Raw genomic sequence first — 27102 nt, forward strand, 5'->3', positions numbered from 1 at the left:
CTTTGTGACATGCTAGATTCTAGCCTACGTCGTATTTCCGCATACAACATTCGTAGGTGAACATGAATCTAGGTCATAAGTAGGTTCAAGGGGAAGTAAAGATTTTTTCTCGTAGCGCAGGCCTACCTTAACAGTATAAAACTATGCAGCCTGTTCCGAGACGTCTCCTTGGCAGTGTTTGCACCGCACATGCCGTTTCCGACAACCGTGCCCTCACATTCTACGACATTTGTCGTATTTTTTTACGACAGGTACCAACGTCAAAGGTTTTAAATTGCAGGACATTTCCAGGAGCGGATGTGGACTCTGACCACAATCTATTGGTTAGATTAAAACTGAAGAAATTGCAAAAAGATGGGACCTGGATAAACTAAGCCAGAGGTTGTACAGGGTTTCAGGGACAGCATAAGGGAACAATTGACAGGAATGGGGGAAAGAAATACAGTAGAAGATGAATGGTGGGTACCTCTGAGGGATGAAGTAGTAAAGGCAGCAGAGGATCAAGTAGGTAAAAAGACGAGGGCTAGTAGAAATCCTTGGTTAACAGAAGATATATTGAATTTAATTGATGAAAGGAGAAAATATAAAAAGGAGAAAATATAAAAATGCAATAAATGAAGCAGGCAAAGAGGAATACAAACGTCTCAAAAATGAAATCGACAGGAAGTGCAAAATGGCTAAGCAGGCATGGCTAGAGGACAAATGTAAGGATGTAGAGGCTTATCTCACTAGGGTAGGATAGATACAGCCTACAGGAAAATTAAAGAGACCTTTGGAGAAAAGAGAGCCACTTGTATGAATGTCAAGAGCTCAGGTAGAAACCCAGTTCTAAGCAAAGAGGGGAAAGCAGAAAGGTGGAAGGAGTATATAGAGGGTTTATACAAGGGTGATGTACTCGAGGACAATATTATGGAAATGGAAGAGGATGTAGATGAAGATGAAATGGCAGATATGATACTGCATGAAGAGTTTGACAGAGCACTGAAAGACCTGAGTCGAAACAAGGCCCCGGGAGTAGACAACATTCCATTAGAACTACTGACGGCCTTGGGAGAGCCAGTCCTGACAAAACTCTACCATCTGGTGAGCAAGATGTACGAGACAGGTGAAATACCCTCAGACTTCAAGAAGAATATAATAATTCCAATCCCAAAGAAAGCAGGTGTTGACAGATGTGAAAATTACCGAACTATCAGTTTAATAAGTCACAGCTGCAAAATACTAACGCGAATTATTTACAGACGAATGGAAAAACTGGTAGAAGCCGACCTCGGGGGAGATCAGTTTGGATTCTGTAGAAATGTTGGGACACGTGAGGCAATACTGAGCTTACGACTTATCTTAGAAGAAAGATTAAGGAAAGGCAAACCTACGTTTCTAGCATTTGTAGACTTAGAGAAAGCTTTAGACAATGTTGACTGGAATACTCTCTTTCATATTCTTAAGGTGGCAGGGGTAAAATACAGGGAGCGAAAGGCTATTTACAATTTGTGCAGAAAGCAGATGGCAGTTACAAGAGTCGAGGGGTATGAAAGGGAAGCAGTGGTTTGGAAAGGAGTGAGACAGGGTTGTAGCCTATCCCCGATGTTATTCAATCTGTATATTGAGCAAGCAGTAAAGGAAACAAAAGAAAAATTCGGAGTAGGTATTAAAATCCATGGAGAAGAAATAAAAACTTTGAGGTTCGCTGATGACATTGTAATTCTGTCAGAGACAGCAAAGGATTTGGAAGAGCAGTTGAACGGAATGGACAGTGTCTTGAAAGGAGGAACATGAGACGAACATCAACAAAAGCAAAACGAGGATAATGGAATGTAATCGAATTAAGTCGGGTGATGCTGATGGAATTAGATTAGGAAATGAGACACTTAAAGTAGTAAAGGAGTTTTGCTATTTGGGGAGCAAAATAACTGATGATGGTCGAAGTAGAGAGGGTATAAAATGTAGACTGGCAATGGCAAGGTAAGCGTTTCTGAAGAAGAGAAATTTGTTAACATCGAGTATAGATTTAAGTGTCAGGGATTCGTTTCTGAAAGTATTTGTATGGATGTAGCCATGTATGGAAGTGAAAAATGGACAATAAATAGTTTGGACAAGAAGAGAATAGAAGCTTTCGAAATGTGGTGCTACAGAAGAATGTTGAAGATTTTAGGTGGGTAGATCATGTAACTAATGAGGAGGTATTGAATAGGATTGGGGAGAAAAGAAGTTTGTGGCACAACTTGACTAGAAGAAGGGATCGGTTGGTAGGACATGTCCTGAGGCATCAAGGGATCACAAATTTAGCATTGGAGGGCAGCGTGGAGGGTAAAAATCGTAGAGGGAGACCAAGAGATGAATACGCTAAGCAGATTCAGAAGAATGTAGGTTGCAGTAGGTACTGGGAGATGAAGGAGCTTGCACAGGATAGATTAGCATGGAGAGCTGCATCAAACCAGTCTCAGGACTGAAGACCACAACAACAACAACAACAACCAACGTCAACACAAGTAGACCCTATATAACTGTAATTATCTTCTCACGAACTATCGAATGCAGTTATAAAAAGTACACGGTTCCGTTTTAAAAAAACATGCTTGCTACAATATCTCTGTTGATACCAGCACTAAAAATGTTAACCAAACAAAAACATAAGAGACTCTCGAAACTCTTAACATTTGCCGAAAACTGCGTTTGGACATGTGTAACCGTTCACCGAATAAAGGGGGGGGTGTAGGGGTGTTACGTGACTCACCATATGTCCTAACCTACGTAGCAGTCTCTCCTAGCATCGAACATTGCCTTCCCCCTTTCCCCTCCCCCTCCACAAAGTTCCCGGGGGCGAGATAGAGAGGATGTTCGATGTTAGGAGAGAAAGCTATATTAGGATGTATCGTTTATCGTCGACTGCGAGATCAGTGGAAACTGAGTACAAGGTCGTGTAGTTCAAGGGGGAGAAGCAAATCACCCGTGTTCTTTTCAGAGGCAGCACCCAGACATTCACCTTAACCAATCTACGGAAACCATAGTAAATTTAAATCTGAGGATCCGAACGGGGACAGGAACCAAGGTCACTGCGAATTCTATTTTGCTCACTGCCTTAGGCTACACCAACCATTGCATCCGTATTTCTCGCGATCATGTACAGCGATTGTGTATCTGATCAGATGTCGTGACTACCAACATTAGCTTCAGTTTTCGCGCGTTCGGGAAGCAGTTATAGTTGTGATAGCTGACCATGAGTGATTATGAGGAAGTTTTTATGTTGGCTTCTTCTGGAGAGGAAAGTCCTCCTTAATAAGCGACTTATGAAAAAGGTATGGGTGCATCTGTTGAAAAAAGATAGATTCGCAGGTGTTTGCTGTAATTTGACATCCAGCATTGATTTACTAATAGCTATTCCCCAGTAGGTTCCCTCAGTCCCCGTCGTTGGTAGTCTTTCTTTTGATAGCGCAGTAGACGGGGTCACTGCTCACAAAACCGATCATTAATCAATCATCGCCGACATTATGTGCCGACGAGTTGAGATATCAGACTGGAAATACATGCTTGGTCAGTCAACTCGTCGGTCCGTAATGGGGCGTCATCCATTGTTGTTGCATCGGGCTTCTGCTTCCATTGTAGTCTCCTGTATTGTAGTGTTGGTGTTTTCTTTTTGTCCGAAGCCGTTCGGTCGTTGCTTCGGAGAATTGGCAGAGCTCAGGTGTTTGACCCTTCGAGATCTTCCAGGACAGTTGGCGCATCCACGGCCGACCGCCACAGACCGTAATTGCCCGTCTGTAGCTCGTACTATGCGCATGCTCTAAGAATGATCTCGGCGAGGTGGTTGATCGGAAGCAGTGGACGAGAAGGGAGTCAGACAGGGTTGGTACACCGAGCAGGCAGTAACGGAAACCAATAAGAAATGTGGAAAGCGAATTAAAGTTAATGGAGCAGAAGCAAAATTTTGCGGTTTGCCGATGGCATTGTAATTCTGTCAAACAAAGCAAAGAGCCTGAAAGAGGAGTTGAATAGAGTAGATCGTTAGTTGAAGTGAGAGCGGGGAGGTCATAAGATGAACACCAACAAATGTGGAATGTGCACGAATTAAACCGGGTTATACTGAAGGCATTAGGTTAGGAAACGACACACTGAAAGTAGTTGATGAGTTTCACTATTAGTTCAGCGAAGTAACTGATTACGACCGAAGTAGAACGGACGTAAAATGCAGGCTAGCAACAGAAAAAAGAATATAAATTTAAATACGTGAAATGTATTCTGTGTTCCGAATATGGACAACCATCAGCTACGTAATGGAATAGCAACAATGAAAATTTCTGCCGGCCCGCGACTCGAACCCGGATTTCCAGCTTATCGTGAAGGAACACTGCATCGTACCTCTGAACAACACAGGCACTACAGTATGGAATAAATTTAAATGTTGTGACGTCTTTTCTAAAGGCATTATTTGGAGTTCAGTCAAATATGAGAGTGGAACGTAGATGTTACGTGGTTCAGATAAGAAGATAATATAACATATTTAAAAGTGATTGTACAGAATAATGCTGAAGATTAGAAGAAATACTAAATCGAATTGGAGGGGAAGAAAGTAATTTATGGCATAACTTGGCTAAAAGAAGATAACGATTGATGGACACAGCCTGAGGCAAAGAGAAATTTTCAATTTAGTAGCGGAGGGAAGTGTGGGAGGGTATAAACCGTAGAACGAAGACAAAGGGATGAATACGGTAATCAGGTTCAAGTAGATGTAGGTTGCAGTAGTTATTCGGAGATGAAGAGACTTGTGCAGAATAGACTAACATGGAGAACCGCAACAAATCAGTCTTCGTACTGAACGCAGCAGCAACATCATGTGTTAGGCTAGCTACCTCACTGGATAATAACAATGTGGGAGCTCTACTTTTCCTACTTTTTTTAACCATAAGATAAAAAGAAATGAGCACTCATAATGTTAAAAGTCCACATTTCATACAGTAATCTACTGCAAAGGTACACTAAAGTCGCAAGTTCTGAAGGTCGTTGTTACCTTCGGCAGGGTCCGGGTACCTCCTTCGATCATAGACAGTCACGTCCTTTGTCGTAATTTGTTTGCGATATAATGGTCATTGAACGATGTTGTTATATAATTTACGGACTAGTTACTCTAGGTGTAGGCCCTTCCACTTGGGCCCGTCTTTTGTACGTAAAAAGCACACGCCTCTCGCACAATTTCTCGCGCTTCCTGCCAGCTTGCCACAGGATTGGGTGGCTGATTACCTGACACTGGAAACGTTTGTACGTACTGTCTACGTCCAAATTGCGCGGGAACCTACATCGTCCCTGTAACTCAGTTGGTAACCAAGCCGTATGAAACTACCAGTACTACCCGTACGGCAAAAACAAAGAAATAACAGTGAAGAAACAAAAAAAGGTTGCAACTTTGCTTTCACCGGAAACCTACGTAAGTCAATGAGTCGCACCGGCGAATAACCGACAATGCTGTTTCGTTCCAGTGTGACATGAAATAGGAACTTTGCACTAAGCTATAGCGTCCGCGCCAGCAATTGAGTTATCAGCGCGGGGGACCCGGGTTCGATTCCGGGTACTTCCAGGGATTTATTTTTGTTGTGGGACTGGTACGGGGTGCACAAAGCTTCTTAAGGCAAACGGAGGGGCTACTCTACCAATTAGTAGCGGTTACAAAGCCAAGAAAACCGACAATGACCGGGAAAGCATTGTGCTGACAACATGCCCCTCCACACAGCACCCAATGGCGTCATTGGCAGGGGATGACACGACAGTCGGTCGGACCGATTTACTCGTCTAGGGCAAGAACGCAGACCCTTCCCTACCTAGTGAGTGGCTAGGTGCTTAAGTTTATATATTCTCCTTCACTATTTACAAGTCTTCCAACGCTGTGGTAAGTTTTCGGTTCCGCTACTGTAGAAAACATGTCATTTAGAAGCGAAGGACTCGTCGAGCAATGATCTATGAGCATTTTCATTTGGCAAGGAAGGTTCTTGAGGGCTGTTCAATAGAGAGCGGAAAATGTGAAAAATCTGAGGGTGCAAGAGATGAATAAGGCCGGTGCGGAATGACTTCCCAACTCCTGTACAGTGTTTTTGTGAGTCAAGCAGAATGTGGGCTGGCGTTATTGTGGAGAGGCATGACTCATTTGATCAAATTTTTGACAAAGAAATGTGATAGTGTAATACCGGCCTTACATACGTCATGTAAACGGCGTGCTTCGCTGTAGCCTACGCAGTCCCAGCAGCTGGTGACGCCGTGTGTCTTGTTGTGGTTGCAGATCGACTACCCGGATGTGCAGGGTAACCGGACCGGCGTCGGCGGACGCGGCTCAGTCATCTCCTCCAACATGGACCAGCGGGCAGGCGGCGTCAGTCTCGTCTTCGAGGATTCGGTAAGTCGCTACTATTTACATTACACTGTGGGCCAGGCGCCCCTACTAGTTTTATTTGTTTGTTTATCTGTCAGATTCCACGGGACCGTGCGAGCCAGAGACACTTGGTTCTTGAACGAGTCATACTTCACAGAATGCTGATGAGAAAATGTACAAACTAAAGAACTAATAACCAACAAATTTCTGAGAGAGTGTACGATTAAATAACACATTAAAGAGAGAAATTCTCGACTACTGCGAGGCACAACCTATATAGAATACAAAATGTGTGCCACGAGGAAACTTATCAATTAGGATTTGAATACTTGAGGTTCATCATTCAATTCTTTTAAAATTCTGTAAAACCTGAATGCTGCACTTCTCTGTGTATGAGGGGTGTTCAATAAGTAATGCAACACATTTTTTTTTTCCTCGGCCAGTTTCGGTTGAAAAACGTGGAATGTATTATGGGACATCGTGGAATATTGGTGCTTCAGCCCCTATAGTTTCATGAAGTTCCGATGGGTGGCGGCACTGTACGTACCCTTCATGTCGAGACCTGTCATTGAGTTTCTTTTGGCGGAAAAGTTGAGCATCATAGGTATTCATTGGCTCGTGCAGAATTTCTACGGAGACATGGCAGCGAACAAAAGCACAGTGAGTCGTTGAGCGAGGCGCCGTAGCAGGGTCGCGCAAATTTGCTCGATCTCCCGCGTGCCCGCACACAGCTGCGACTGCTGCAATGTTGGAACGTGCTGACACACTCATCAGAGGTGACTGATGGATCAAAGACTCGCTGCTCAACTGGGTACCACTGTTGATAACGCTGACACACTGGTCCAGCAGTTGAGGTGCTCAAAGGCGTGTGCCCGCTGGGTTCCTAACGAAGAACCATCTGCATGGAATTGCTTGTGCGCGTTACGAGGCTGACGGTGACAATCTTTTGTCGAACATAGTCACAGGTGATGAAACATGTTTTCATCGCTTCCAGTCGGAAACGAAGCGGCAATCCATGGAGTAGCACCACAGCAGCTCTCCTACGAAGAAGAAGTTCAAAACCACACCCTCAGCCGGATTCGTGATTTCCTGTCAAGAAGGTCGCAGTTCGTAGTAATAGACGGCAAATCATCGAGTAAAACTGAAGTGATATCAGGTGTTCCCCAGGGAAGCGTCCTGGGACCTCTGCTGTTCCTGATCTATATAAATGACCTGGGTGACAATCTAAGCAGTTCTCTTAGGTTTTTCACAGATAATGCTGTAATTTACCGTCTAGTAAGGTCATCCGAAGACCAGTATCAGTTGCAAAGCGATTTAGAAAAGATTGCTGTATGGTGTGGCAGGTGGCAGTCGACGCTAAATAACGAAAAGTGTGAGGTGATCCACATGAGTTCCAAAAGAAATCCGCCGGCCGCGGTGGTCTCGCGGTTAAGGCGCTCAGTCCGGAACCGCGCGACTGCTACGGTCGCAGGTTCGAATCCTGCCTCGGGCATGGATGTGTGTGATGTCCTTAGGTTAGTTAGATTTAAGTAGTTCTAAGTTCTAGGGGACTCATGACCCCAGAAGTTAAGTCCCATAGTGCTGACAGCCAAAAGAAATCCGTTGGAATTTGATTACTCGATAAATAGTACAATTCTCAAGGCTGTCAATTCAACTAAGTACCTGGGTGTTAAAATTACGAACAACTTCAGTTGGAAAGACCACATAGATAATATTGTGAGGAAGGCGAGCCAAAGGTTGCGTTTCATTGGCAGGACACTTAGAAGATGCAACAAGTCCACTAAAGAGACAGCTTACGCTACACTCGTTCGTCCTCTGTTAGAATATTGCTGCGCGGTGTGGGATCCTTACCATGTGGGATTGACGGAGGACATCGAAAGGGTGCAAAAAAGGGCAGCTCGTTTTGTATTATCACGTAATAGGGGAGAGAGTGTGGCAGATATGATATGCGAGTTGGGATGGAAGTCATTAAAGCAAAGACGTTTTTCGTCGCGGCGAGTTCTATTTACGAAATTTCAATCACCAACTTCCTCTTCCGAATGCGAAAATATTTTGTTGAGCTCAGCCTACATATGTAGGAACGATCATCAAAATAAAATAAATCAGAGCTCGAACAGAAAGGTTTAGGTGTTCGTTTTTCCCGCGCGCTGTTCGGGAGTGGAATGGTACAGAGATAGTATGATTGTGGTTCGATGAACCCTCTGCCAAGCACTTAAATGTGAATTGCAGAGTAATCATGTAGATGTAAAGTCATGGCGACGGTCCCCTGGGACCCCAAAGGAGTTATGCTGCTTTATGTCCTCCCTCATGGTGCAACAATCAGTTCGGAACTGTGCTGTGCTGACCCCAGGATATTAATGAAACTATTTCAACGTGATCGTCGCCACAAAAATTTGCAAACGAAACTAAGCTCCGTGACAACGCAACGCCTCACAGAACACTGCGCGCCCGAGAGCAGCTCACAAAACGTCATTGAACTGTTCTTCAAATGTTCAAATGTGTGTGCATTACTAAGAGACCAAACTGCTGAGGTCATCGGTACCTAGACTTACACGCTACTTAAAGTAGCCTATGCTAAGAACAAAAGACACATCCATGCCCCGAGGGAGGACTCGATCCTCCGGCGGGAGGGGTCACGCAATCCGTGACATGGCGCCTCAAACCCCGCGGCCACTCCGCGCGGCGACTGTTCCTCATCCACCTTACAGCCCGGATCTCGCATCTTCCGAGACTTTCATCTGTTTGGCCCTGTGAACGATGCACTCCGCAGGAAGCAGTACGTGCATGGTGGACATGTTACTGATGCAGCAAGACACTGGCTCCATCGTCGACCAGTTGAGTGATGTTGTTGTTGTTGTCGTCTTCAGTCCTGATACTGGTTTGATGCAGCTCTCGATGCTACTCTATCCTGTGCAAGCTTCTTCATCTCCCAGTACTGACTGCAACCTACATCCTTCTGAATCTGCTTAGTGTATTCATCTATTGGTCTCACTCTACGATTCTTACCCTCCACGCTGCCCTCCAATGCTAAATTTGTGATCCCTTGATGCCTCAGAACATGTCCTACCAACAGGTCCCTTCTTCTTGTCAAGTTGTGCCTCAAACTCATCCCCAATTCGATTCAATACCTCCTCATTAGTTATGTGATCTACCCATCTAATCTTCAGCATTCTTCTGTAGCACCACATTTCAAAAGCTTCTATTCTCTTCTTGTCTAAACTATTTATCGTCCATTTTTCACTTCCATACATGGCTACATTCCATACAAATGCTTTCAGAAACGACTTCCTGACACTTAAATCTATGCTCGATGTTAACAAATTTCTCTTCTTCAGAAACGCTTTCCTTGCCATTGCCAGTCTACATTTTATATCCTCTCTACTTCGACCATCATCAGTTATTTTGCTTCCCAAATAGCAAAACTCATTTACTACTGTAAGCGTCTCATTTCCTAATCTAATTCCCTCAGCATCACCCGACTTAATTCGATTACATTCCATTATCCTCGTTTTGCTTTTGTTGATGTTCATCTTATGTCCTCCTTTCAAGACACTGTCCATTCCATTCAACTGCTCTTCCAAGTCCTTTGCTGTCTCTGACAGAACTACAATGTCATCGGCGAACCTCAAAGTTTTTATTTCTTCTCCATGGATTGTAATACCTACTCCGAATTTTTCTTTTGTTTCCTTTACTGCTTGCTCAATATACAGATTGAATAACATCGGGGAGAGGCTACAACCCTGTCTCACTCCCTTCCCAACCACTGCTTTCCTTTCATGCCCCTCGACTCTTATAACTGCCATCTGGTTTCTGTACAAATTGTAAATGGCCTTTCTCTCCCTGTATTTTACCCCTGCCACCTTTTGAGTGATAACATGCGGGAATATGGGCCCTCCCAGTAAGGTGGCGTAAGGCTATCGCATTGAACGGAGATTATGTAGAAAAATAGAATTTTGTATCAGAAAAGAGTGGGACTATGCTGTACTGAAATTCTGAATAACACCATCCTGCTTTCTGAAAAAAAGATGTTGCATTACTTATTGAACGCGCCTCGTACAATGCTTAAGGAAGCGTAACCAAGTACATATTGTTTTTCTGTCACTGAAGGAGTCAGTATCCTCCAGCACAAATCCCGTAACGGAGCGGGCAAGGTGTCCCAGGAGGAATGATCAGTATTCAGGGATATTACAGGAACGATTATTAGAAGAAAAAAAAAATACAGTAAACAGGCGCTCTAAAATGCGTACTTTAAGAGCTATGAGCGCTTCAACTTCGATACTGTGAAATAGATTTCTTCTACTGCAAGCTCTTTGGTTTCCATGTCTTTGGAGGAGGCAGTATGAATCAAAACAAGAAAAATCCACTAAATATGGATTCTAAAATGCATACATTAAGAGTTGTGTGCACTTGTTCAGTAGCAGAGATGTGTTCAAAGTAGCGAAGACGAACAAATGCTCACAGCTCTTAAAGTACACATTCTAGAGACATTGTTTACTAGACTTTTTGCTTCCAATGGTGTACTAGGAGAAGACGGCGCGGGGTTTCAGAAATGCATTTTTACAGGAGGAACCAGAGCGTCGACAGAATTTCAGAGGTCGTTCTGGGATGTTTTCTGCCTATTTTGGCATAAGAGATCCGTGGTCTCCGGTAGCTCATTACAGTGTAATAATGTAACTGCAATTTATTCGTTTTGTTAGCCACAATTTCGTTTTTTTGTGAAAATGCTTTCACGACAGTGAAAAATCCAGTAAAACACAAAACACAGAGTTTTATGGTTTTTTTGTTTTAATCTTTCATTCAATCTCTGAAGGAGCTGAGGTAGATCTTTCAGCTATTTGTAGTTAATGCTGTTGTAGCTCTGTTTATTTTTGTTTGAAACTTCTGACGTGATCACAAAAATTGTACATTTCACAATTAACGGGTTTCGTCATTGCTATCTTCAGATCTGTTATAAATAGAAAAACTGTCGTGTATCAAACTAAGTTCAATTAGCTAAAATAAAGTCTGCACAGATCTAGTGATACATAAGAACAATAAAAATATTAACATGATTAATAGCCATGTATGCCAGCCATATATACCATAAAAATATTCTGAAGTAGGTATCAACGTCAAAATATGTATACCTAGGTACATACTAACTGCATGTCACACATCATCGAACGCATGTCTGATATCAAAGAAGCGTTCTGTTGTTGCGTCTGCTATATTGCACGCATCTGTCGCTTAATCTTAGAACTGGGTCGGCTGTTCTGTGGCTTCTCCAGAATCAGACTTGTTATTGTGGACTATATTGCTTTCTTCCACAAATTTTTGCGGTCTGTGGGTTATGACTGTTCCGAAATCTTTCTTTGTCACTGGGGGAAGGTAACTGGGATATACAAGTTGCAATTGCTTCTTGGTTTATCATGCGTCAAAATCACCGTGATTTTAGCTTGCTTCCATTAACAGGGACTGTTTTTACTTTTAAGTTGAACAAAGTTTTAGTTGAGCAAAGGTTTTAATGTGTTAGATATGTATAGTGTAGAAGTAATTTAAAATGTTGTCCTCCAATGCCGTCACTCCTTGGGACTGTGTTCCTTCCAATTATTACAGCAGAATTGTATTGGCATGTGCGTGTGAAAACACATCTGCCACTTCTCCATATGTCATTCCATTCTACCTCATACTACAGTCTTTCAGTGAAAGCGAGGAACATCTTTTTGCCAGTCGACGCTCCCATAAAAGTACCTGACTACCGCTATTTCCGTTACAGTAACCCATGGAACATTATTTTCCGTTATTTTGATTATTTTACAACACATTCGTCGTTCGGTACTCCTCCGCTGGCGGACCCAAGACGAGTACCATGTGGCCATCAGTACATAACAGAGTGGAAATTTTCATGACCGAGAGAAAACTGACAACATAAGCTTCTTAGAAGTAGATATTCTCGATGTAGCAAAGCAGTTTAAATCACTCCATAGAGGCAACTTCAGTCAATATTACATACCAGTTAGATTTCTTTCAGAGTATGCTGATATAATAGCACGGTACTTAACGACCATATGCAACCGTTCGCTCGAAGAAAGATCGGAACCTAAAGGTTGAAAAGTTGATTAGGTCACATCAATACTCAAGAAAGGAAGTAGGAGTAATCCGATGAATAATAGACCCGTATCACTGAAGTAGATTTGCGGTAGGATATTGGAATATATAATGTGTTCAAATTTTATGAATTACCTCTAAGAAAACGATCTGTTGACAGTCAGCACTGATTCAGAAAAGTTTGTTCTTTTGAAATACAACTAGCTCCTTATTCCGACGAAGGAAAGAGTGCTATCGACAAGGGATCTCAAATTGATTCCATATTTCTATATTTTCAACAGGATGCTGATACCCTTCGTCACAAGCGGCTTGTAACCTAATTGTGCCCGCATCTCGTGGTCGTGCGGTAGCGTTCTCGCTTCCCACGCCCGGGTTCCCGGGTTCGATTCCCGGCGGGGTCAGGGATTTTCTCTGCCTCGTGATGGCTGGGTGTTGTGTGCTGTCCTTAGGTTGGTTAGGTTTAAGTAGTTCTAAGTTCTAGGGGACTGATGGCCATAGATGTTAAGTCCCATAGTGCTCAGAGCCATTTGAACCATTTTAATCAAATTGCGTGCCAATGGGAGTATCGTCTTCGTTGTGCGACTGGATTCCTGATTTCCTGTCTGGAAGATCACAGTTCGTAGTAATTGACGGAAAGTAATTGACTAAAACAAAAGTGATATCTGGTGTTCCCCAGGAAAGTATAATAGGCGATCTGCGATTCCTAATCTATATAAACGATTTAGAAGACCATCTGAGGAGCCGTCTACGATTGTTTGTAGATGACGCTGTCGTTCACCGTTTAGCAAAGTCATCAGAAGATCAAAACCAATTGTAAAATGATGTAGACAGGAAAAGTGGTGTGAAAAGTCTCAGTTGAACCTAAATAATGAAAAGTGTGAGGTAATCCACAGGAGTACCAAAAGCAATCCGTAAAATTTCGGTTGTATAGTAAATAACACAAATCTAAAGACTACTCACAATTAAACTAAATACCTAAGAATTACAATTACAAACAATTTAAATTGGAACGATCGCAAAGATAATGCCGTGCGAAAGGCGAACAAAAGACTGAGTTTTATTGGCAGAAAAGTTAGAAATTGGAACAGCACTGCTGAAGAGACTTCAATACACTAGGCTTGTTCGTCCTCTGCTACCACATGGAACTGGAGGAGGATGTCGAAAAGTTCAGAGAAGGGCAGCTTGGTTTTTATTATCACGAAATAGGAGAGGGAGTGTCACGAATGTGATACACGAATTGTTGTTGCAGTCATTAAAACAAAGGCGTTTTGTCGTTGCGGCGAGATCTTTTCACGAAATTTCAACCTCCAACGTTCTCCGAATGCGAAAATATTTTGTTGGCATCCACCTACATATGGAGAAATGACCGTGGTAATCAAATAAATTAGAGCTCGCACGGAAAGATGTAAGTATTCGATTTTACCGCGCGCTGTTCTAGCGGTAGAGAAATAGTGTGAAAGTAGTTTCATGATGTGATTTGCAGAGTACACTGAGGTGACATGAGTCGTGGGATACCCCCTAATATCGTGCAGCAGCTCGACGTAGCATGGACTCAACAAGTCGTTTTTCAGTCCCCTGCAGAGATACTGAGCCATGCTGTCTCTATAGCCGTCCATATTTACGAAAGTGTTTCCTGTGCAAGATTTTGTGCTCGAACTGACCTTTCGATTATGTCCCATGAATGTTCGATACGATTCATGTCGGGCGGTCTGAGTGGTCAGGTCGTTCGCTCGAATTATTCAGAACGTGCTTCAAACCGGTCGCGAACAACTGTGTTCCGGGGACATGGCACATTGTCATTCATTCAAATTCCATCGTTGTTTGGGAACTTGGAAGACTATGAGTGGGTGCAAATGGTTTCCAAGTAGCCAAACATAAATATTTCCAGGCCATTATCGGTTCATCTGGACAGAGGACCCTGTCTGTGCCACGTAAACACAGCTCACACCATTATGGTGCCACCACAAGCTTCACAGTGCCTTGACAAGTTGGGTTCATGGTTTCGTGGAGTCTGTGCCATACTCGATCCGTATCATCATCTCGTGCCAACTGAAATCGGACTCTTCTGGACACAGGCGCTGCAGGTAATGTCGTGCTGTTAGTAAAGGCACTCGCATGGTCTTCAGCTGTCATAACCCATTAATGTTGAATTTCGCCGTACTATCCTAAATCAAGATGCACAAATTTTAACACTAACAGGCTTTTGTACTCAAACAAATGTCACATGTAATTACAAACTACACTACTGTCCATTAAAATTGCTACACCACGAAGGTGACGTGCTACAGACGCGAAATTTAACTGACAGGAAGAAGATGCTGTGATACGCAAGTGATTAGCTTTTCAAAGCATTCACACTAGGTTGCCGTCGGTGGCGACACCTACAACGTGCTGACATGAGGAAAGGTTCCAACCGATTTCTCACACGCAAATAACCGGCGTTGCCTAGTGAAACGTTGTTGTGATGACTCGTGTAAGGAGGAGAAATGCGTACCATCACGTTTCCGACTTTGATAAAGGTCGGATTGTAGCTTATCGCGATTGCGGTTTATAGTATGGCGACATTGCTGCTCGCGTTGGTCGAGATCCAATGACTGTTAGCAGAATATGGAATCGATGGGTTCAGGAGGGTAATACGGAACGCCGTGCTGGATCCCAACAGCCTCGTATCACTAGCAGTCGAGATGACAGGCATCTCATCCGCATGGCTGTAACGGATCGTGCAGTCACGTCTCGATCCCTGAGTCAACAGATGGGCAAGTTTGCAAGACAAAAACCATCTGCACGAACAGTTCGACGTCGTTTGCAGCAGCATGGACTGTCAGCTCGGGGACCATGGCTGCGGTTACCCTTGACGCTGCATCGCAGACAGGAGCGCCTGCGACGGTGTACTCAACGACGAACCTGGGTGCATGAATGGCAAAACGTCATTTTTTCGGATGAATCCAGGTTCTGTTTACGGCATCGTGATGGTCGCATCCGTGTTTGGCGACATCGTGGTGAACACACATTGGAAGCGTGTTTTCGTGATCGCCATACTGGCGTATCACCCGGCGTGATGGTATGGGGTGCCATTGGTCACACGTCTCGGTCACCTCTTGTTCGCATTGACAGCACTTTGAACTGTGGACGTTACATTTCAGATGTTTTACCCTTCATTCGATCCCTGCAAAACCCTACATTTCAGCAGGATAACGCACGACCGCAAGTTGCAGGTCCTGTACGTGCCTTTCTGAATACAGAAAATGTTCGACTGCTTTCCTGGCCAGCACATTCTCCAGATCTCTCACCAGCTGAAAACGTCTGGTCAATGGTGGCCGAGCAACTGGCTCGTCACAATACGCCAGTCACTACTCTTGATGAACTGTGGTATCGTGTTGAACCTGCATGGGCAGCTGTACCTGTACACGCCATCCAAGCTCTGTTTGACTCGATGCCCAGAAGTATGAAGGCCGTTATTACGGCCAGAGGTGGTTGTTCTGGGTACTGATTTCTCAGGATCTATGCACCAAAATTGTGTGAAAATGTAATCACATGTCAGTTCTGGTATAATATATTTGTCCAATGAATACCCGTTTATCATCTGCATTTCTTCTTGTTGTAGCAATTTCAATGGCCAGTAGTGTATTTAGGAAAGTTAATCCAACAGCAATAGAGAGTTTTTTAAACCTTGTCAAGGAACAAAAGTGGCAGGATATTTATAGTGCCGATAACATAGATGATAAATACGAGGGTGGGAACTTTAATAGTGGCAACTACTTATTTACAGTTCGTACAAAATCGATACTTGTTTCAAAGTTTTACTGACTTTCGAAGTCGTCACCAGCTTTGTGTGTAATCCGTTGCCAGCGATGTGGAAATCGTAGGATACTCTTAGCAGGGCCAGTTGTGTTGACAGTTCGACCGGTACGGTCTGTTGCCCGACGAATCTGTAGCAGTTTTGAAGCGAATGCCGTGAAGTGTTTCCTTCAGTTTAGAAATAGAGTTGAACTTACGAGGGCTTACGTCAGTGGAGTAGAGTATGTGGTACAGCACTTACCAGCCCCATCAGTCAAACAAATCCAGTAACAGCTTGCACTGTACGTGCTCGAGCATTGTCCCGCAAAAAGATGGTCAGGTCATGCGGAAAGCAGCACAAGGTCGACGATATAAAGTCAGTTCGCAGTAAAAATATTTCTGTTCCTGATATGTCAGATACATGTACAGTATTTAACAGTCATTTTCTGAGCATTGCTGGTGAATTAAATAAAAATTTAGTTTATACATGGAATCATGTAACTTGCTTGACAAAGACCTTTCCGAGATTGATGTCTGAAATACTCCTCTGTGATACAGACAAGGGGAAGATTGAGTCAATAATTAAATCACCGAGGACTACGGACGCTCATGGATATGATGGAGTGCCTAACAGAATATTAAACTACCGTGCTCCACATGTTAGCCCTGTTTTTAGCCATATTTGTAATTTTTCGTTTAGGAATGTCTGTTCCCTGAACGCTTAAAGAACTCAATAGTAAAGCCACTTTATAAAAAGGGAGAAAGGATTAATGCAGACAATTTTAGACCTACTTCTGTGCCAGCAGTGTTCGCTACAGTTATTGAATAGGCTGATTATGTAAGGGTAATTGATCATTTTATATCATACGATTTGCTATCAAATGTACAGTTTAGCTTTAGAAGTCGTTTAACAACTGAAAATGCTACATTCTCTTTTTTCTGTGAGGTGATGAATGGGTTAAAGAAGAGGTTTCGAATGCTAGTCTTTTTTTTTATTTAACTAAGGCATTTGATTGCGTTGATCACAAAATATTGCTCTAGAAGCTGGACCATTACAGAATACGGGGAGTAGCTAACTGAGGCGTTCAGACACTCGTTTTTCCCTCGCGCGACCTGCGAGTGGAACAGAGGGGGAAATATGACTTAGGCGAGAATTGTGCCCTCCGCCACACACCGCTTGGTGGCTAGCGGAATATATATATGTAGATGTAGGTTGGTTCACCTCCTACTTTAGCAAAGCCAGCAAAAGGTCATTATTCACATTTTTGAGAATGGCTGTGGGGGGGGGGGGGGGGGGGTGCCACAGGGAACAGTGTTGGGGGCCACTCCTGTTCCTTATTTATATAAATGATATGCCCTCTAGTATTACAGGTAACTCTAAAATATTTTTGTTTCCTGATGACACTAGCTTGGTAGTGAAGGATGTAGCGTGCAACATTGGCTCGGTTTCAAATAGTGCAGTTCATGACCTATGTTCGTGTCTTGTAGAAAATAAACTAACGCTAAATGACAGCAAGACTCAGTTTTTACGGTTTCTATCACACAATTCAACAAAACCTGACGTTTTAATTTCACAGAATGGTCATATGATTAGTGAAACTGAACAATTCAAATTTCTAGACGTTCAGACAGATAGTAAACTGTCGTGGAAAGCCCCGTTCTGGATCTAGTTCAAAGGCTTACTGCTGCCAGTTTTACTATTCGAACGGTATCAGAAGTGAGTGATCATTCGACAAGAAAATTAGTCTACTTTGCTCATTTTCATTCGCTTGCGCCGTATGATATTATATTTTGGGGTAACTCTTTCCATTCTAATAGGATAATTTTGGCTCAGAAACGGGCGGTTCGGGCGATAAGTGGTGTAAGTTCACGAACCTCTTGTCGACCCCTGTTCACTAGTCTGGTTATTTTTACATTGGCCTCTCAATATATATATATATATATCTTACTGTCATTTCTTGCTAACAATATTAGTTTATTCCCAAGAATAAGCAACTTTCACTCAGTTAATACTCGGCAGAAATCAAACCTGCATTTGGATCGGACTTCGTTAACACTTGTGCAGAAAAGTGTGCAGTATACTGCTGCATCCATTTTCAATAAGCTACCACTCGAATTCAAAAATCGTAACAGTAATCCACGAGCTTTCATATCTAAAGGGAAGAGTTTCCTCATATTCACTATTTCTATTCTGCCGAGGAGTTCCTTGAAAAATTAAGCTGATTCTTGTTGTATTTCTTGACTGCGTTTACTTAAACTTATGGACTGACTTTTTTCGGGTTCATGAACATTTTATTTTTATCTGTTATTACTTTTATGTGGTAATTTCATGTACTGACACGTTCCATGACCTTGGAGATTTGCTCCTCAATTTGGCCCTACGGTACTTGACGTGTAAATAAATAAATAAATAAATAAGTTCTTCGTGCGTCCAACTTTGATTTCTGCGGTTATTTCGCGCAGTGTTGTGTGGCAGTCAGCACTGACAACTCAAGGCAAACGCCGCTGCTCTCTGTCGTTAAGTGAGGTAATGTCTGAAAATTAGTCTTCTCGGTGCACTCTTAACACTGTGGATATCAGAATATTGATTTCCCTAACGATTTCCGAAATGGACTGTACCGTGCAACTAGCTTCAATTCCGTGTTCAAAGTTTGTTAATTCCCGTGGTGCGGCCATAATAACGTCGGAAAGCTTTTTACAGGATTCACCTGAGTACAAATGACAGTTTCGCCAGTGTACTCCCTATACACCTTGTGTTTTCCGTCGTTATCTGTATATGTGCATATCGCTATTCCATGACTTTCGTCACCCATTGTATTGACGTAGATGTAGACTTAGATCTAGAAGAGCGGTGATTAGCGATTGACAACGATTATTTTATGTTGTGTGCTAGGGAGTGTATTGGGATCCATAGGCCAGTGAGGTTAGTAACTGGACCTAACGGATAATCCAGCGTTGATTTTGGCTACGGTAGCCACCGACTTTCACTAGATTCAAACAAAGACTCCACAAGAAAAGAAAAAGTGCGTTACCCCTAATTGCAACGGATACTAAGCACGTTATGTAACAAAAGCCTATCTGAGAAATTTACAAGTGCAATATGAAGATCATTGTTAGAATTCTAGTGTAGTCTTCTCAGCGTTCATTGTTTCAGTTGTAAAGAATGACAAAAATTAATTAGATGAGTAGACTCATATGCATACAAAAGATATGCGATAGCACGCAGCTCAGAAACTTCAAATGAAGTGTCAGGTACATTCAAACTTTGTGAATGAACTGTTCGATACTCCGGACCATGACAACCCTCACTGAACCATCCGATACCCTCACAACATTACACTATCCTGCAATCTGCTTCCTTAGAACATCCAAACGCTAGACAACTTTCACACAGTGTCGATAATGGTTTCTGCCGTCGTGGATCTTCGGCCACATCCGTAATGTAAAGCCCTAGTGTGTTTCTTTAATCGGAATTTAATGTAAAAATAAAAACCACTCACGTATTAGGCTTGTTCCGACTGACCAAATGCTACTTACATGACAATATGAGAAACGATCCGTGATCGTAGGACATCTAATCAACAGGTTGTTACTGTGAATAGGTGAACCCAGATGATGTCGCTGCTACATTGTTCAAGCAGCTCCTTATTTGGCCCTGCGTCCGGCCATCCTGATTTAAGTTTTCCATGGTTTCTCTAAATCGCTTTAGGCAATTGCTGGGATGGTTCCTTTGAAAGGGCACGTCCGACTTCCTTCACCATCCTTCCCTGATCCGATGGGACCGATGACCTCGCAGTTTGGGCCCCTCCTCCAGATCAACCAGTCAATCCTTATTTCGCCTCACAAGGCCAGAGTCGATCCTGCATCAGACCCTCCTATTTCAGAAAAAAAATCTAAGGATGTTCCGGGCACTAGACCCTGTCCTTCCGCACCGAAAGTAGTGACGCTAACCATCCGGCTATGGAGGCGACCATAATGGGAATTTACCAGGTGAACCGGTATGAAATGAGCGTTTTTTTGTGAAAATGAGACACTAATTTTGAATTGAAAAGTAAAAACATTTTGTTCAAAGTGCTGACCATTGCTTTCTATACATTTTGACCACCTTCCTGGCAATTTGTGGACACCACGCCAATAGAATTGTTCGTCTTTTGAAGCAATTTTCGACTTCTTCGTAGGAATCGAAATGTTCCTCAGCCAATGCCCCATTGATGAAAACAAATGGTAGTCGGAAGGGGCCAAGTCTGGTGAATACGGCGGGTGAGGTAGCAGTTCCCAGCCAAGTGTTTTGATTATATCCTGAACCAGTTTTGTTTTGTGTGCATGTGCATTGTCGTGTAAAAAAATACTTTGCCATGTCTTCTGGTCCATTGTGGTCTCTTTTCGATCAATGCATAGTTCAAATTGATCATTTGTTGTCTGTAGCGATTAGTATTCACAGTTTCACCGGGTTTTAGAAGCTCATGATACACCACACCTTTCTGATCCCACCAAGCACAGAGCACTGTCTTCTTGCCGAATCGATCTGGTTTTGCAGTCGATGTTGATGATTGTCCCGGATTAACCCATGAATTTTCCCGTTTAGGATTCTTAAAATAAATCCATTCTTCATCGCCGGTAACAATTCGATGCAAAATTGATGTTCTTTCATGTCTTTGAAGCAAAATTTAACAAATGGTTTTTCGGTTTTCCATCTGTCTTTCATTCAGTTCAAGTGGCACCCATTTTCCACCTTTTGGATCTTTCCCATAGCTTTCAAACGGTCATAAATTGTTTGTTGTGCAACATTTAGCATTGCTGCCATTTGCTTCTGACTCAAAGTATCATCTTCATCCAATATTGCTTGCAATTCGGCATCTTCGAACTTTTTTGGTGGTCTTCCTCGTTCATTTCTTACATCAAAATCATTATTTCTGAACCGTTGAAACCATCTTTTGCATGTTGCTTCTGATAGAGCATGATCACCATATGCCTCGACAAGCATTCGAATGAAAACAAAAAATTAATGCTTTCCGCAAATTATTACTTTCTGGTATAAAATTCGACATTATTAACACGATGAAAACATATGATGGTGTTTGTTCCATGACTTGATGTATACTAAATATCTTTGACAGATGTCATACCACCCAAACAAAAAAAATTAAGGCTCGTTCACAACAAATGTTCCCTATCGACACATTTGTATCTTGGCGCACATTTCACACCGGTACAACTGCTGTCAAGGTATAAATACCACATACGATCTTTTAATTCTTGGGACTTTACCAGGTACTGTTTGGAAGGAGATGTTTCCCTATGGGGTTTCATGTACGAGTTACCCGCGTTCGGACGACGAGATGTCGGTTTGCACGCCAAGTACTGCTGAGAGTTTCACGCTGCTTTACATATTACCACATTGTACCGGCTGCCCTGTCTATTGCTGACATGACGCCCCTGAAGGTGGTATGGGCAACATTTCCAAAGCTACTGCGTCATTTTCTCTGGGGAGATCTTTACTTCTTTCGGTAGCTACTTTCAGATGAGGCCTCTGTTCTTGTTGTTGTGGTGGTGGTCTTTATTCCGAAAATTGACTTTGGTGCAGATATCCACTCGAGTCTACCCTGTGGAAGTGTCTCCACCTCTGCGCAACTGTTGATACCTTCATCTACTTGAATGTGCTTACAGTTGTCAATCCTTGGTCTCGCCTACAGTTTTTACCCAACTTCCATCCAGTAGCTAATGCTTATTAACCTATCGTTTCTTTTAGTTAAGTTGTTTTTTTTTCTAAGTTCATTACCGCCTCATTAATTATCAGACGTACCCGTCTTATCTTGAGCATTCTTTTTTAGCACCGCATCTCAGAAACAAGTAGTCTCTTCGTGTCACCTACTTTTCGTCACTTCTATATAAGGCAACACTCCAGACCGAAACTTATAGAAAATACTTCGTAACACTTATTTATATTCCGCCTTAACAAATTTCTCTTTTACAGAAATGCTTTCCTTGCTGTTGCAAATCTCAATTTTATATGCTCTTTGATCAGTGTCAGTTATTTTGCTGCGCAAATAGCAAAACTTGGCTACTACATTCGTCGTCTCAATACCGAATCAATTCCCTCCACATAGCACGATTTAATTCAACCATATCCCATAATCCGTATTTTACTTCTGATGATGTTCATCTTACAGCCACTTCTCAAAACACTACCATTTAAATTATTTTCCAACCCCTTTGTCGTTTCTGAGAGAATTACAGTGCCTCAGGCAAACTTTCAGACTTTTATTTCTTTTTCCTGAACTTTTAATTCTTGTTTCGATTTCGTCCGTTGCGGTATTTCTCGCTTGTGATTCGTACAGACTGAATTACATGGGTACAGGTAACGAAATAGACATTTGGAAAAGGTGAAAATCAGGAAGAAGAAAAATAGAAAAAAAATAGAGGAGTCGAGGTTGAAGAAGATACGCAGTGCTGGCGGGTTTCAGGAAAGAAATATCGTATTGTACTAAGAACAAGGGGAAACAGAAGTGAACGAGACGATGTGATAAAACCGGTATTTTGCCACACTAAGGTATGATAGTGTGATGATCACACAACTTATGTCACACAATAAATTCAAGTTAGCAGTTTTTGAAACGGTATTTGAACGAAGGAAATATATTTCTCTAGAAAACTAATATAAAAAGAGGTGACAATATTAATTTGTATTGTGACAGAGCGTACCATATGCTATCCTGAGCGCTGGAAAAGAAAGTCAGGAACGTCGACGAAGAAGACGCGACCCACAAGTGTGATATTCACTTAATTAGACTGTGAGCTCTTAGATACTTTTCAACGGGAATTTTAAAGTACTCCAGATTATTTTCGTCAGAGAGAGACGACATCGACGTTTTGCGATCTTGGTTAATTTGGGCGTCGGAGAGCGACATCACACACCAAGCTATGCTCATTCCTGTTACACCAGAGACTATCTTTATCAACTCTGTTACCCTGTGCACTCAGGACAAAGACCCTCAGAGAGGGAGATATTCCGTCCGTCGCTATCATGAAACATTTCATGCATAAAGGGAATGCAGTAGTTATTACAGCACCAGAATAATTGAAAAATGTACTCATAATATCATTCTAGATTGATCAGTATGAAGCATCCTCAAATGTTATTATGGAAAAAGAAAACAAACATGGAGCTCGTGCAAGATTCTCTCGCGAGTGTATTGGCGCTCACTGAACGTCAGTTTAGGAAGGCGGTGGCTGCAAATATGTTGATGTATATGGTGCTGTTTGGTTTTTCACGTAAAAAAGATCCGTAATATGTATACATTATCTGGCCCGATGGATTATACGGACTGTTTCTATAATGTAAATATATACTAATTATAAATCAGTTCCTTGGTCACGATTATGGTGAAAAATGACAGTAGTGTATGACATAACCTCTAACTGTCATAATTGTTTTGTGTTTTGTGACAGATGTGTATGTCATATAGTGCCGTCCTAATATATAAACATCTCCACATCAGAGAAAAAAGTAAACCTTTTAATGAATCATGTTTAAACTGTTGGCTGTGTTAGACACAAATGTCAGGTGAACATAGTGATAAAGTTCTGCGTTCTTCAAAACGCACGGACTTGCCTATTTCTCGGCGAATTTTAGAATAACAGTTGTTCTTTCTGGGCAATAGTGGGTGCATTAATATCGTTTGAGACACACATTGATATACAAGAGTTCCCCAAAATTCTAAACGAAGGAACTACAATAAACCATATATTTTTTACTCTGGTTAAGAGAGGTGTATTGTTAGACAGGGAGGTGAACTGGTTATATTTTGTAAAAGAAATAATTTTCTTTGGGAACACTAATTTCTTCATCACACGTTAGAATTTTGCTTAGTGAATAATCATTTCCAGTAACTATGTAGTTAAAATTCTTTCGCCAAATAAATTGTTGGGTCTGTACATTTTTTGGCGTACTGCAAAATGTATTATACAGATAAACACAGGAAAACATGGAGCAAGGGACAGATGACCTGGTAGTTTGGTCCATTTTTAGCATCCAGCCAACCACCCAAAACATGGAGCTATGTATAAGATAAATAGTAAAACTAACACTAACACACACACACACACACACACACACACACACACACACACACACACTCACTCTCTCTCTCTCTCTCTCTCTCTCTCTCTCTCACTCACTCACTCACTCACTCACTCACACACACACACACACGAGAAAAAGAATTAATTATTTTGGTGTGGTTTAATACTTTTGGTTGTGTGTTACTTGCATCTGTTTACTTCAATAATTAATTTTTGTTTCCAGTTGGCCCTGACGGGCAGGCCTGAACTTTATATGAAGTCCAACCGGTCTTCTCATTCGTCAGACACAAGTTCAGCATATAGTGGCTCGGACACAATGGCAAGTGTGCAGAGCTCATTAGATGCTGATGAAGTGGATCTGTCTGGTCTCATAGAGTCTATTGTTGACTCAGATGAAGAAGAGGATCTTGCAGAAAGTATTGATGTGAGTACCAACAAGTAGACGCATACTGTGTTTGTGTTTCTTCAGTAATCAGTGGACGTCATGTGAAACAGTGTGTGTACTGACACACATGCAGTGTATGATGCCATGCCAAAAGCATAAACAAGTGTGTTCATGAATTCATGTGAATTTGATATTAGTTTAAATCACCTGTTTCAAGTGTTTTGCAGTCTGGATTATTGTTATCCCTCATTAGAATTATTTAAAATATGTACTGAATTGTAAGCCCTTGTGGAAATCTTAAAAACATATTTTGGAATTTTTATAACTATCAGATTTACATCTTCAACTAAAATTTTAATTTTTTATTGCAGAGCCTCACAGTTCGTGACACTGTTAGAGAGTGCCTCGAAAAAGACCCAACAGAGAGAACAGATGAAGATGTTGAGATATTACTAGAATTTACACAGCACCTGAAGGCATTCACTAATATGACTTTGGCAGTTCGACGAGCATTATGTAATGTTATGGTATGTTGTGATATTAGCAGAGTGCATTGATTCTTTTCATGAAAAGTGATTGTTTTTGTTTGCTTCTGTAATGTTTTACACATATTCATTTCTTCCAAAGTTTAATAAGGCTATGTATGAATGTGTTGGAGGAGCACATCAGTAGATTAATGCTAGAAAACTTTTAATGCTTTTTGCAGGTTTTTGCCGTCGTGGAAAAAGCTGGTACAATTGTCATGAATGATGGGGAAGAGCTGGACTCGTGGAGTGTTCTCATCAATGGCCATGTCGAAGTCGAACACTCAAATGGTGAAACAGAGCAGCTTCAAGTTGGTGACAGGTCAGTGTTCTAAAATGAAATGCTTTTCCAGTGACTGTTTCTGAAGCACGTAGAGCTTTTGAAGATTTTATTTATGTAAGAAGTCAGAAGGTGGTTTTTGTAACAGGAGAGCTCTACATTAGCCTTCAAATATAGGCTCTTTTTAAGTAAATATGTGTGTTTATGCTACGAGTATATCAGTTGTCTCTGCATGTTTGTGTGTTAGTGTGTAGAATTGTGAATTGATATACCTTTGGGTATCTATGATTTGATGTGGGAGTGTATTGTAAATTGGGCAATTGACTGTATCAAAAGAAAAAAATCCATTGAAAAATTTGTTGCATTCACAGTGAGTCAGATGAGGTAGCCAGTAATTACTGTTTGACACTCAGATATATTTAGTCACTATGCTGTTTTGAATGGATTTTTCTGTTTAGGAAAGGAAAAAAAAGTATTTTAGTGGTTAAGAGATGCATGAAGCGCCCTGTCACATTTATAATCCATTTTGGTTTTTATGTCATCTGACCTTACATGTAGATTTCCGATTTAATAATTGTATGGTTAAAATCACAGTAGTTTATCAACAAATGATCATATCCTGTAAGCCGTGTAGCAAAAGTACTGAGAAGCTTACGTCTTTGGTATGGTATCATTATGGATAAAATTTTGCCATCTGTCACACAGACTACAACAAACATGCTGCATAACCCATGAAAGGTGTTGGAATAAAGAGCAAAGCTCACTTACAAATGCACAATAGTGGCAAAATGTAGTAGGCCTAATAAGAACTGATCACGCTTTGCTTAATATTTATTTTCACATAAACACCAACTGAGCAAGACTATTGACATAGATATTATGTGGAGAATTTATTACGTGCTAGAAATGCAGATAGATATTGATGACCAAATAATTAGGGACACTTTTAAGCTTTCTGATGCAATGGATGAAAGAGTGTATTTGTGAATTGCATAGAGTATTTCTTTCTTTTTTGAGCAGTGCCCTCTCTTTGAGAGTACATTTGAATTTCTCTACAACCATCTCTGCAAATTTCTGTATCTGCTAATACAATAAAAATATTGGGTTATAAATACCCCCATACTTGCATACAGTTCTCTTTCTGTAATGTAGTTTAGCTCTTCATTTAACATAGTTCAGCTTTTCCTAAACTCTTTTGAACAGCTAATATGTAATAATGTATGTTTTAATATTACTGAGACGTCAGATTGTAAATGAAGATCAAAAATATGTTTGTAGTTTCGGCATCTTGCCAACAATGGATCGTCTGTATCATAAAGGAGTAATGAGAACACGTGTTGACGACTGCCAGTTTGTCTGCGTAACACAAGCAGATTACTGCAGAATTCAGCTCCAAGGACAGGAGAATACAAGAAGGCATGAAGAAGCAGGGAGGCTAGTCTTGGTAACAGAGCAGAGAGGGGCTCCAGATGGGTCTCGCCGTGGCCACATTGCTATAAGGGTAAGTGGATAATTTCTACCCAACAGTGCCAGCTGTGGTATCATCAAAGGTGGAAGTGGTTACTTGGTTTTGTTTGCACTGTAGCATTCTCCCAAGTAGAGTCCTATAACC

General features: G+C 41.7%; 1 protein-coding gene across 3 annotated transcripts in view; it reads left to right on the plus strand.

Annotated features, from left to right (window-relative positions):
* Nucleotides 1-27102, plus strand: part of LOC126416960 (rap guanine nucleotide exchange factor 2-like) — a 318137-nt gene that overhangs the window by 187761 nt on the left and 103274 nt on the right. For 2 of the 3 annotated variants that reach the window (XM_050084850.1, XM_050084843.1), the window contains exons 2-6: nucleotides 6266-6379; nucleotides 24525-24725; nucleotides 25058-25213; nucleotides 25393-25532; nucleotides 26769-26991. In XM_050084850.1, the coding sequence (XP_049940807.1) occupies nucleotides 6266-6379; nucleotides 24525-24725; nucleotides 25058-25213; nucleotides 25393-25532; nucleotides 26769-26991 (834 nt within the window). Of the gene's footprint in view, nucleotides 1-6265; nucleotides 6380-23445; nucleotides 23558-24524; nucleotides 24726-25057; nucleotides 25214-25392; nucleotides 25533-26768; nucleotides 26992-27102 lie in introns of those variants that run through there. The other variant, XM_050084860.1, reaches the window with a different exon arrangement.

The sequence above is a fragment of the Schistocerca serialis genome, chromosome 1 (assembly GCF_023864345.2).
Source record: "Schistocerca serialis cubense isolate TAMUIC-IGC-003099 chromosome 1, iqSchSeri2.2, whole genome shotgun sequence".
NCBI classification, from domain to species: domain Eukaryota; kingdom Metazoa; phylum Arthropoda; class Insecta; order Orthoptera; family Acrididae; genus Schistocerca; species Schistocerca serialis.